This window comes from Cebus imitator, unplaced genomic scaffold (genome assembly GCF_001604975.1).
Source record: "Cebus imitator isolate Cc_AM_T3 unplaced genomic scaffold, Cebus_imitator-1.0 Scaffold907, whole genome shotgun sequence".
Lineage (NCBI taxonomy): Eukaryota > Metazoa > Chordata > Mammalia > Primates > Cebidae > Cebus > Cebus imitator.
The window spans coordinates 134,925-148,142 of NW_016108222.1; the positions used below are offsets into that span (position 1 = coordinate 134,925).

The following is a 13,218-nucleotide window of genomic DNA, read 5'->3' on the forward strand; positions in this document are numbered from 1 at the left end:
TCCCTCCACTGAGCAGCACAGCCCCGAGGACAGAGGCAGGAGCCCGGAGAGCATTCCCAACACAACTATATTTATTCATATTTACACACGAGACCCCCAAGGCATTGCTCCCCATCCCCAACCCCTACCCCTAGGCCCTCCCTTCCCGTTCAGCCACACTCTTCCTCTCCCACACTCTTCCTCCCCTCCCTCCCCCACCCTCCAAAGCTAATGCCCAGCAAGATCAGCACTGGGGGAGAAGTCTTTGCTTTGGGTCACCCAGTGCCGTGAGAGTCTGAGAGCTGAGAGCCCCACCCTTGAGGATTGGAACCAGGGAGCCTGCCCTGTCCCCCTACTGGCTACGGTGCTGCTTTTTCTTCCTCTTAGAGAGCAAGGGATCACCCTTTCTCTTTTGGGACTGTGAGGGGCCACCCAGCCCCCAAGCCACGGATTGTGCCCCAGAGACTCTGAGCCCAGGCCCTAGGTGGGGCGTCTGTTCAGCAGGGGATGGGCCTCCGAAGAGAGCTCGCTTCCTGGACTTGGTGGCAGGAGCGGGTGCTGGGCTGACGCCTCTTCTTTTTGCAGATTGGGACTGAAGAGCTCCCTGGGGTCCCCGCCCTTCTGGGCTGAGAAGGCCCAAGGCAGGGACAGGGCTCTGGGACAGCTTCCAGGGCCGCAGCCTGTAGTTGGTACCCACGACAGAAACCATACCAGGGATTCCCCTCTCCTCCTCACTTGACCCCTTAGACAGCCTGCATGACTCCTTGACAGGAGAGGCTCCAGGGAGACCCCAGGTGTCTTTGGTCCCCACGCCTGGGCAGGCAGGTCTATGGTCCTGGGAAGGAGAGTCTGGCCGGGCAGATCTCAGCCAGCGGGAATCCAGTCTTTCCAAAAGCACCACAGGGTTTTTGGACCTGGCCACCCCAGTGCACACTCTGCCTCGTCCCTGAGTGTCCCGGGAGGCCATCCGGGGGGTGGGTCTGTGGTCCTGGGGAGGAGAGTATGGCCGGGCAGCCCTCAGCCTGCGGGAATCCAGCCTCTCCAAAAGCACCACAGGGTTTTTGGACCTGCTCATGCCGGTGCATGCTCTGCCTCGTCCCTGAGGGTCCTGGGCAGCCGTCTGGGGTGGGCAGGTTTCCACGCCGACCCTTTGCTGGGGGCCAGGGACATCTCTCTCTGCTCCTTGGCCCGCTGCAGACTCAGAAGACATTGAGTCCAACCGGGCAGTGCCATGACTAGGGTCTGCCCTCGCACACCGTTCCTCCTTCAAGGATAGGCGGCGCTTCTCCGCTACCTGCGGGAGGAAAGGGGGCACTTACTGGCGCTGCCCCAAGTGTGAGCAGGGCCCAGGGTGGCAGAGACCAGGGCACTTGGGCGGCAGGCAGGGAAGCCTGAGGCAGCTGGGCTTCCTGTCAAAGAGAGGGTGTGGCTCTGCCGGGCATCCCGCTGGGCCTCACTGCAGTTTGCATCCTGACTCCCCTCCTGGCTTCTCTCCATCCTGCTCCATCTGAACCTGCACCTCCCCACCTCGGAGTGACTCCCCAAGAAGCTGAGCATCCCCACAGGGTGGGGTAGACAATCAGTTGGGGCTTGTGTGCCGGGTTCCTCCCGCCCCCAGGGTACCTGGGTTCCCTACCCTCCCTGCTCTACCTGGGCAAGGGTGAGTCCTTCCTCCTGCTCCAGTTCCTGGCTTAGGGCCAAGAAATCCATGTGTGGATCTGGGGAAAGCAATTCTTCCAGAAATCGGGGGTGGATGACGGCCTCCACCTGGAAACAGAAGGAAGACAGCGTGAGGTTCCCGGGCAGAGAGTAACCTGGAGCCAAGGACACCTAGAGAAGATGCAGAAAGCAGCGAGCGCCCCGTCCCCACCCTTCTGGAGCTGTCTTATACCATGGCAACCACCAGCTCCACACACAAACCTGGTAGCATCCATACATGCAGACAGAGACACACAAACCACACACACTCACATACGACACAGGAAAATACACAGACACAGTAATATACACACGCCACACTCAGCCACACAGATACGTAGTAACAAATCACAGAGACAAACACACAGACACACAGTCACATACACAGACACTCAAATCCATGGAAACACGTGAAACCACCCACTTTGGAGTAGCTAAGGAACAGAGCTTAATTCCAGGGACCTGCGAGTGTCACCCCCTGGAATTCTGCAGACCCCAGCACTTCAGGCCAGCCCACCTTGGTGACGAAGTCTTCCTGGGAACACAGATTGTCAGCGTAGCTCAGGACGCCTGGGTCTAGAAGCATCCCGTCCCCTTCCTGCTCCACTTCGCCCTCTTCCCATTTTGCCTTTAGCTCTCCTGTGGCCCCAGTGGGAGGCCCCAGCAGGTCCTCCATGATGTCCACATACTCCTGCACCACTTCAGGGGGTATCTCCTCGGGGGCCTTGGTCTCCGCTGGTTGCTGGGGCCTGGGTGGTGGCAGGCAGGCAGGCGGGGCCTTGGGGCAGGCCTTGCTGGGAAGGTACACTGAGGTAGGGAGGGAGGAGGACAGACTTGGTAAGGGCTGCTCCTCCTGCCTGCACCACACGGGAGGGCAGGGCTCGGGGACGTGAAGGGGGTCCCAGCTGGGTCAGGACCACCTGAACCACAGCACCCCAGAGGAGACGCCGCAGGGGGGCACATGTGAGATAGCATCATTTTGGAGGAATTTTCGAGTCACTGATCTGCTGAGTACTCTGCCCACTCATCCCTGTTCCTGGGCAGATTGTTGAGTTTTGGAATGGCGAGTGGAGGGAGTAGGTAGGAAATGTGACCAGGTGAATACCCACTTCATGACCACGGGACACCCAGCCCCCCGGCTCCCCTGAGCTGTCTTGTTGGAAGGAACAAATCCCTCTCTTGAAGGGAGGCATGGGGTGTGGGGACAGTGGCCTCCCTTGGCCCCTCTGGCCTTTGTGGTGGCTCCTGTGGAAATGTGGGAAGCGTACCTGGCAGCTTCACCACCTCAGGGGCTGATGGTCTTCGAGGCTCAAGCCTCGGCAGGGCTGGAGGAGGCAGGCACTGGGGCCCCTTCATCCACTGCGACTTCTGAATCTGCATCTCCTCCTCAGCCTCAAACTCCAAGAACCTGGGGTGAAGAAGGTGCAGGCCGTGCTGAGAGGGTCCAGGCCCCCTGCCNGGGCATCCCGCTGGGCCTCACTGCAGTTTGCATCCTGACTCCCCTCCTGGCTTCTCTCCATCCTGCTCCATCTGAACCTGCACCTCCCCACCTCGGAGTGGCTCCCCAAGAAGCCGAGCATCCCCGCAGGGTGGGGTAGACAATCAGGTGGGGCTTGTGTGCTGAGTCCCTCCTGCCCCCGGGGTACCTGGGTTCCCCTCCCTCCCTGCTCTACCTGGGCAAGGGTGAGTCCTTCCTCCTGCTCCAGCTCCTGGCTTGAGGCCAAGAAATCCATGTGTGGATCTGGAGAAAGCAATTCTTCCAGAAATCGGGGGTGGATGACGGCCTCCACCTGGAAACAGAAGGAAGACGGCGTGAGGTTCCCGGGCAGGGAGTAACCTGGAGCCAAGGACACCTAGAGGAGATGCAGAAAGCAGCGAGTGCCCCGTCCCCACCCTTCTGGAGCTGTCTTATACCATGGCGACCACCAGCTCCACACACAAACCTGGTAGCATCCACACATGCAGACAGAGACACACAAACCACACACAGACACACAAACAGACCCACATACGACACAGGAAAATACACAGACACAAGTAACATACACACGCCACACTCACACCCACACAGACACAGTAACAAATCACAGACACAAACACACAGACACACACAATCACATACACAGACACTCAAATCCATGCAAACACACACATCCACCCCCTGTGGAGTAGCTAAGGAATAGAGCTTAATTCCAAGGACCTGCGAGTGACCCCCCGCCCTCCTGGAATCCTGCAGACCCCAGCACTTCAGGCCAGCCCACCTTGGTGACGAAGTCTTTCTGGGAACACAGATTGTCAATGTAGCTCAGGAGGTCGGGGTCTGAAAGCAGCCCGTCCTCTTCCTGCTCCACTTTGCCCTCTTCCCTTTGTCCTGTGAGCTCCCCCGTGGCCCCAACGGGAGGCCCCAGCAGGTCCTCCATGATGTCCACATACTCCTGCACCACTTCAGGGGGCATCTCCTCGGGGGCCTTGGTCTCTGCTGGCTTCTGGGGCCTGGGTAGTGGCAGGCAGGCAGGCGGGGCCTTGGGGCAGGCCTTGCTGGGAAGGTACACTGAGGCAGGGAGGGAGGAGGACGGTTGTGGTGAGGGCTGCTCCTCCTGCCTGCACCACACAGGGGAGGGCAGGGCTCGGGGACGTGAAGTGGGTCCCAGCTGGGTCAGGACCACCTGAACCACAGCGCCCCAGAGGAGACACTGCAGGAGGGGCACATGTGAGACGGCATCATTTTGAAGGAAGTTGGGAGCCACAGATAAGCTGAGTACTCTACCCACTCATCCCTGTTCCTGGGCAGATTGTATGTTGAGTTTTGGAATGGCGAGGGGAGGGAGTAGCTAGGAAATGTGACCAGGTGAATACTCACTTCATGACCACGGGCCCCCCAATCCCCCGGCTCCCCTGAGCTGTCTTGTTGGAAGGAACAAATCCCTCTCTTGAAGGGAGGCATGGGGTATGGGGACAGTGGCCTCCCTTGGCCCCTGTGGCCTTTGCCGTGGCTCCTGTGGGAACGTGGGACGCCGTACCAGGCTGATTGGCCACCTGAGGGGCCCGGGTTCCTTGAGGTTCAAGCCTTGGCGGGGCTGGAGGAGGCAGGCACTGGGGCCCCTTCATCCACTGCGACTTCTGAATCTGCATCTCCTCCTCAGCCTCGAACTCCAGGAACCTGGGGTGAAGAAGGTGCAGGCCGTGCTGAGAGGGTCCAGGCCCCCTGCCCCCAGGACCAGGCAGCAGCCGATGGCAGGGATGGGAAGGAGTGCCTCGGGCGGGCTGTCCAGGCCCTCCCTGGGGCCCATCCGCCCGTCCCAGAGGGAGCTGCTTCCAGAGTTCTGGGGTCACCCTCCCTCACCCGGCCCCTGCAGAGCCCATGGCATCAATAGGGCTTCCTGACTCAAGTCAGGACCACGAGGCCCTGGAGGGCCCCAGGGGGTCACCTCCTCCAGGCTTCAGCTGGCCAGTGGTGGGGTTTATGGCAGAAGGGGTCAGGAATGTTGCCCAGATGCAGGAGTTCTGAGGTTGGGACTGTGGGGATAACCCAGGATGACGAGGCCTGGGAGACCCCTGGTCGGGAGGAAGCAAAAGCTGGGCCCCGAAGACAGGGCCCCTTTCCCCTGAGGCTGCTGTCTGTCTGTCTTAACAGAGGGGACTGCGAGGAGCAAAGGCAGGCAGGCCAGAGATGGGTCTCATGGTGTCCTGGACGCAGGTCTCCCCTGACCCAAGGCAGGTTTCTCCAATCCTGGCAAGGCCGGGATGGGTGAAAACCGACTTCTGGTCACTGCTGTGAGGAGAGTGCACCCTGCTCTGTCTATAGTCGCCAGCGCCCCTTCTCCCCATCCTCACAGCTGGTGGTGACCACCTTTGGGCTGTGATGCTAGCTGCTCCCTCCATGACCCCTGGTGTCAAGGTAGGGATTGGCTGCAGGCCAGGCAGGGTGTGGCTTCCCTCCAGGGCCGGTTAGAGACCCCAGAGCACTCTAGGAGGGAGGAGCAGCTTCCTGAGGGAGCCAGGGGCCCAGGAGGGCCTGTTTGTCCACACCCTCCTCATGCTCCACTCTGAGAAGCCACCATGGCCACCAGGCCTCTGTCACCTTCTCTTACTCTGCCATGGGGGCTCTGTCCCTGCACCCCAGACTCACTTTCCCGCCATCTCGTAGTAGATCATCCGGTCAAAGTTGCTCGTGTGCTGCCATTCCTGCACGGCCCGCCACAGTCCCTCCTCCAGGGTCATGCTGGGCTTCCGCTGGGCCAGGGATCTGAGAACTGGGCTGTAAGGCGGTACAGTCAGTCCCAGTTCACAAGCCCACCCTCCATCCCAAGCCCAGCTGGTCCCAACAGCCGGCCCCTGTCCTCCCTACACCTGTCCTATCATGTGTCCCTGTCCTGTTCTCCCCAAGGTGGGCTCCTCAGCCTCCAGGACACGCCCCCAAGATCAAACATCAACACAAGCCAACGGGTGGCCTCTCCGACTGCCCCTCAAGTCCTCAGTGTTGACAAGTGAACTCAGTACTTTGGGTGGAACGTGTGTGTCCCCCGCATTCCTGTGCTGAAGCCCTCAGCCCTGGTGTGTCTGTTCTTGGAGTCAATCAGGGTTAGAGCAGGTCATGACGGTGGGTTCCCGTCACGGCATCTGAGCCCTAATTAGGGCAGGAGGAGACACCAGGGCTATCCCTCTCAGCCTGGGACTTCCGGCCTCTGGAGCTTGGATACATGAATGTCTCCTGATAAAGCACCCAGTCTATAGGATTTGTTATGGCGGAGCCCGAGCTGACTGAGACAGCGCACACACAGAATGACCGGGGAGCGAGGGTTAACGTGCAGGTTCCAGGGCCCCAGGACTGAGCATTTAACCAGCTTCCTGGGGAGTCTGGAGCAAGGCAGCCCCTGGGGACGCAGCCTCAGGGTCCTAGAGAGGAGCGGAAACCAGAAGCAAAGCAGAGCGGCATCCAAGCCCACTGCATGCAGAGCCTGTGAGCCTGGGGCAGCTCCATTCCGAGAATTAGGGTCCCCAGTGCACCGGGGACTCAGGTCCAAGGGAGAATGCAACCAGTCCCAGGATGCAGGGGCGGCAAGATTTTTGGGAACAATGATTGGGCCTCCTTACGTCTACACCCTGGGCAGGGGACTTGCCTAGGGGAGTGGCCAGGGTGTTGCCTGGTGGATGTGCTCAAGCTCCCGTGGAGTACGGGTTTGCTCATCAGTGGGGGACACAGGGTCACAGAGGCACTGCAGGATGGAGAGAGGCAGGACTGGGACTGAAATGACAAACTGTCCCAGATGCTGGCATTGCTGCCTCAGTCACCACAGTCCACGGCCCCGGGCTGCTGGGCTCGTGGTGCACTCAGAGCCATCACTGGAGCCTGTGGCTTTGGGGAGCACTGTCCAAGATGGCCTAGTCCTGATAATGATAGTAATAGGGACAGTAATCATAACTGCTGTCATGTAATGTGTCACAGCATGTGCCGGACACTGTGCTGCATGCGTCATATGTGTGCTCAAGTCACCTCTTCACCATCCTCTGAATGAAGCATCGTCGTCCCTTTTTCTAGAAGGGATCGAGGGCGAAGCTGCAAATACCTGCCCAGCATGGACCCTAGTTCGGGGCCCGAGACCATCTCCTGTGCAGGCTCCACCACCGCTGTGCCAGCTGGACCTCGGCAGAACAGTGGGCGTGTGCCAGGTTCCTGCAGCTCCCACCCCCAGCCCATGTGCTGTGCCCCTGGCCTTCGCCATTCAGGTCAAGGGGAGGCACTGGGGCGCACTCAAGTCCTAAACCCAACCTGTGGCTCATGTCGGACCGGGAACCCTCTCTGACCTGGGTGTTCTGTAAACATTGTCATGAAAATGACTGGAAGTAAGGATGGGCTGCACTCACAGGACAGTGAGGGGCAGGTGACATGAAGCCCCTGAGAGTCTGTCCTGAGTGGCAGCCAGATTAATGTTGCTGAAAATGTGCCTTTCCATAGTTCAACCCATTGCCTTCAAGACCGCTCTGCATGGTCCTCTGAACAGCGTGACCTCCCGTCCATCGAGCAGCCTCTTTATGGGTGAGCTGCAGGACGAGCTCCGGTGCCCCGAGGACACTCACATGAAGAAACAGGAAAGCGCTTCCGTGTCCGGACTCTGGGGAAGGTGCCTCCGGGCCAGGGGCTTGTAGTGCTGCCAGAGTCGGAAGTTCTCATACACGCTCTTGGGGTTGCAGAAGTCATCCGGGGGGGCCTTGGCCTGGGAGGGAGCCAGGCTGCCCTCTCCATGAGCCCCTTGTGGCCATGGACAAGCGTTCCCTGGGACCATCATGGGGGCCAGCTGGGGAGCCGGTGGTGCTGGAGGAGGAAGGCCCTGAGACCAGCCTCCCTTGCAGGCCTGGGTGCCTCCAAAGACCTGGGCAACCATAGCGGGCAGCACAGGGGCAGCTGCCAGGGGTTGGTGAAGTGGATATGCAACACCCTCGCAGAGGGTGCCTGGTGCCTGCCAGACGAGGGGGCCATGAGTTAGGACCAAGGTCTGTGCCTGAGGGGCCTTCACAGGCCCCACTTCTGTCCTCATCTGGACAAGGACATTGGAAGCCCCAGCCCAATTCGGGCCTCGGCCATCCTGTCCTGCCACCTTAGGGGTCCTGGGGAAGGCAGACAGCAGCGAAGGGCCGCCTGGAGGAACCACTGCAGTCACGAGGGGCGGCTCCTGTGCTGGGCCGGGAGCAGGTGTAGTGAAGGGCAGAGCCGTGAACACTGGCATGGAGGTGCCAGGGTTCTCGGTCACACCCGGTTCCAGCACTGGGTATGCTGTGGAGACAAAGGAAAGAGGTGAATGAGCTAGGGTCTCAGGTCCTCCCTAGTCACCCCTAGATCAGAGGGGTGTCCTACAGCTGAGGGCGTTTGACAGGGAAGCTCTGCAGCTTGCAAGTGTCCCTGAGTGTGCATCGGATGCTCTGTTACTCCAAGGGAGGGTCGCCTCACTAGAGAGCCTGGCCACAGCTCCACTAGACTCCCTGACGCCTGTCTGCCAAGAAGCAACAGCCAAGCCTTCGCTGCCTCTGAGGGTCTCCCTTGGGCATCCCTGGCAGACCCTGCCAGCCTTACAGGCATCTCCCAAGCCATGGGTCAGGGATGAATTTCTCGCCGGCTTGGAGGCCCTCAGTATGCTCAGCAGCAGGTGAGGGGCCTCCCCCAGGGCAGTGCTCTGCACTCAGAAGGCCTCCAGGAAGCCAGAAGGTTCCTAATATTATGGTCCCATCTCCTCTTCAGTCTTCCTTTTCCTGAAGCTCTCGTACACCCCTTTCTTTCCTAGCTCAGCACAACAAAAGAAAACCACTGAATAGACCGGGCGTGGTGGTTCACGCCTGTAATGCCAGCACTTTGGGAGGCCTAGGCGGGCAGGTAACCTGAGGTCAGGAGTTCAGGACCAGCTTGGTCAACGTGCTGAAAGCATGTCTCTACTAAAATACAAAACTCAGCTCAGTGTGGTGGCACAAACCTGTAATCCCAGCTACTCAGGAGGCTGAGGCAGGAGTATTGCTTGAGCCAGAAGGCAAAGACAGCAGTGAGCCAAGATTGCACCACTGCATTCTAGCCTGGGTGACAGAGGAGGAATCTGTCTCAAAAAAAAAAAAACAATGAAAGAAAACCACTGGATGGAAATCTTTCCCAAACCAGCACCCTGTGAACCCTGAAGATAACCCGTAAGCGTCACACCCAGCCTGCAAGTGATTGTCGTGGTACCATGCACAGCAAGTGCTACACAGGGCTCAGATTTGGGCCACCCTTTCCTCAGTGCTCGGTGGTCCTGGCTGCCACTCAGGAAGCTCTGTTCCCAGGGAGCAGGTCTGAGAAGCAGTGGTGGAGTTCCCTGAGGTACTGTCATTGCTCAGCCAGCAACAGCGGCACACGATTAGAGCATAGCCAGCCAGCGGTGAGCAGTGGGGCTGTCAGGGGAGGTGTCCGGGGATTTTCACAGCTGCTGGTCATGTTACAGTAGGTCGTGAGACAGCGAGCCCATCTCTGGTCCTTTGCCTTTGAGCTCCCAGTAACTGAATATAGTGACCAACCAAGAATCAGAGGTTCTGGGCCACAGGCTAGGTGGGCAAAGTTGTCTGGAGCTCATCACTGTTCATTAGGACCTCATGCAGTCTCCAGTCAAGGGGAATAGGGATACAGCACGTGCACCTCATCAGTCAGGACACACACCCTAACTTGAATAATAATAATAAGAGGACCATCTTCCTATTTGTGCGCTACTCTCCTTCCTCTACTGAAAAGGAAACCATCTTTCCAGACCCTTCCACTGAGAACCCGCAAGAGTCCACACCTGTCCCCTGTTCACGAGGCAGTAGACATGGAATAGAAGCAAATCCTTCATCTCCACAGTAACACAAAGTGCAGAGGACAGGCCATGAGCTAGCAGACAAGAGGAAGTGGGTCTGAAGACCTGAGTTTCCACAAAAGAACGAACAATTCAGAACAACCTGGGAAGCCCAGGCCATGTTGCCTGAACTTCCCCAACTGCCCCCACCCCTGTTAAATCAGAGCCAACAGCCACCTGAACTGACAGAGAAGCCACCTCTGGGGAGGGGGCTGAGAGGCTGCGGCAGTTACAGTACCCTCAGCCTCGCCCACCCAGAGGCTGTCACTGCAGGCTCTGTCACAGACAACCCACCCAACAGTTTTCTGGCTGAGACCACTTCTCCCCAAGCCTCCCTAAGATCCAGCAAACTCCAGTCCAAATCCCTCTGAACACTATGGAAGGACACCTTCCAGAAGCCTGAAGACACAACACAGGGCTCAGGCTTGCCTGCCACTCTCCCTGGGCCACCAGCACAACACGATCCCTCCACTCCCTACAAACACATGGTGACGTGACCTGTCCCCCTCCAGAAAGAATCGATACATCCACTCCATCCTTTCCCCTACACGGTGTATTCCCCAGGCATCTTGGTCCACCTCTAAGGAGCCATACTCCCTAACCACAGACTCAGGGTGCCATGGCCCTCCCCAGGTGTGATGTCTTTGGGGACATCCAGTGCTCCCTCCCTCCTCGACATCAGCCCTATCAACTGTCCCCTGGGGCAGTGTCACATTTGAATTCCCAAGGATTTGAAACACGGCAGAGAATTGGATAATGCCCCTGTCCCTACAGACTCACCTCCATTTGAAGCCATCCCCTTAGGCTGGGTGCTGATCACCGCTGTCTGAAAGTTTCCGTGATAAGAAAAGTCAAGGACAGGACCCAGAGAGTGACCTGCCTCAACAGATTCTCCTGAGTTCAGGTAGATCAGAAAAAATTTGAAAATAAATAGGTTTAGAACATAGGACCCCAGACATTCTGCAGCGGGGGAGGGGCGCTGCAGCAGGTACTGGTAGGGGTGGGGGACATTCTGTGAAGGGCTCCAGCCAATAGGCAAGAACTGAGGTTCTCTTCCAGCTGGACGGCAGCAACGCAGACTGTGTGCGCCTCTTTAGGCAACTTTTAAATTGTCCTTCTGACTCACAGCACAAAGCTTCAACCTGATGTCCCCTTTACTTCCATTTTTTTGTCAACAAACCTACTTTTGTGCCCCTCAACTCATGCTCTTTCCCATTTGGGCTCTTTCCCGCTCTTGATGAATTTCAACAGGGGCTGCACTTCCTAAACACAATTTAGGACCCCTCCTAAGAACCCCTGTGTTTGTCAGACGATCCATGTCTGGATCCTCTGCATGGTTCAGATGATCCAGGCTATTAGGTGGCTGTGTGCTCATCATTGTTATGGAAGCCGTCCTTGAGCCCCCACGTCGTGTATGTTGCTGGAATCTGTCCACACCAGCAGGCCAGCCTTACTTCCCATCTCCTTTGCTGGAAAGCCTCAGTCCGGGAAAGAGTGGCTATGTCGCCAGAAAGTCTTTCATTTTGTTTCCCAGCATATTGTGCTGGTATTAAATGTTTATTTTTTATCTTTTAAATGATTTTAATTTAACCAAGCAATACTTTTGCATGGTTCTAAATTCAAATTGTGCACAATGGAATAGGCAGTGACCAGTCTTCCTCCCACCTCTTTCCCTGTCCACAACATTTTCTTTCCTGGAGTAAACAGGTGTTTGCTCCAGGAAAATATGAGAATGGTGTTTTGAGAGATGAGAATCTTGGCCAGTGATTTTAGAAGAAAATGCAAACAAAAGAAAAATGAGGTTTTCAATTGAAGGTACATCTCTTCTTCAATATGAAGACATTAATTGAATTGGTTGGATCCCCATGCAGTGGTCAGCAAAGTCCTTTGGCAACTGACAGAACAACATCTGGAGACTCAGGAACTGGGTTTTGTTTGAAGAAACTTCCCTACAGGAGTCATGAGCAGAGGGAAACGAGTGTGGGAGAAAGGAGGGGACTCTTAGGGGGGAGCACAAAAGGAGAAAAGTAAAGCATGTCATTGGTGAGGAAGAAAACGGAACACTGCTTCTGTTTCTTCCCTCCACCTCCTTCCCTTTCTTCCTGTGGATGAACAACTCCAGCCCACGGAGGGTGGGAGCTGAGTTTACTCTTGTTCTCCCGATGCATATTGTTTTGTCTTCACTTCTGTTTAACATCACCTTTTTATATTTTTATTATTATATATTTGGTTTCCCACGGCATCTCAAACATGCTTCTGTCACTGAGAAATGAAGGTTGCCTATTCACACACACACACAAAAAATATATATGGAGGAGTTTGGGGAAGGGAAGGCACTTTCAGATGGATGAGTGCACACTGTGTTCATTTTCTGAAATGCTCCCTGTTGGCACTTACGAAGCATTTGCCCCTTCCGAAGACAACTGGGATTCAAGAAGGCAGAGTTGCAGGAAAACATAACTGGGGCCACACTGCAGGGAGGGCAGCGGATTGCAAGTATCAAGCCCAGGGTCCCCTCCTCCTTGCTCCAGTTGTGTGAGAAACTCATTTCCTAACTCCTGTCCAATATTCCTCGTGGGTTCTCGGTTTGGTCCCAACTCTAAACCTGCATGGTCCTTGAGCATTTCTATGAAATATCTCCACAGTGGCCACTGGGAGGGGAGTGACCTCCACACAATGCCTGCCTGTCTGGGCGCTCCCAGGCCTTTTGTCCTCTGAGACAGAGCTGCCTTCTTACATGCAGCCCTCTTCTGCCATGCAGCTCACCTCGATCTTAGCTGAGAAGATCAACGGAGAGCAATTCAAGCAAAACCATGGTAAACTTACCAAAACAAAACAAAACAACATAAACACTTTGGAGACCTTTCTGAGGGCTTGCTCTTTTATCATGGGGTAAACTTGAATGATTTTCAATCAATTGCTTCATCTCAGAGGGATGTTGATGGAAAATCTCCTACTCAGGCATTGAAGAAGGGCGGAATTCTTGGTTACTTCCTCCCCTTTATCAAGTCAGTCAGCTGATGCTTTCTCAGGATTCTCACACACAGCTTTGTTACCGGATTTGAATGAGTCTTTTTCTGAGCCACTGATAGAAAAAGTATACTGTGGAACAGTATCTTGTCTGAATTCTGCAATCCTCTCTGTATGTGTTTGAAGTCCTAGATCCCAGGAGGAGAGACAATCAAATTAGCCA

At 56.4% G+C, this 13,218-nt stretch overlaps 1 protein-coding gene across 1 annotated transcript; it reads right to left on the bottom strand.

Annotated features, from left to right (window-relative positions):
* Nucleotides 1-331: 331 nt before the first annotated feature.
* On the bottom strand, nucleotides 332-10,821 carry LOC108298178 (NUT family member 2G-like). The gene is made up of 9 exons (XM_037735685.1): nucleotides 10,806-10,821; nucleotides 7,756-8,449; nucleotides 5,807-5,935; nucleotides 4,698-4,837; nucleotides 4,107-4,228; nucleotides 2,195-2,455; nucleotides 1,630-1,746; nucleotides 1,047-1,273; nucleotides 332-893 (listed from the first exon to the last, which is right to left on the bottom strand). The coding sequence occupies exons 1-9, from the start codon at nucleotides 10,819-10,821 to the stop codon at nucleotides 332-334; spliced, it is 2,268 nt and encodes a 755-aa protein (XP_037591613.1).
* Between the last annotated feature and the right edge of the window lie 2,397 nt (nucleotides 10,822-13,218).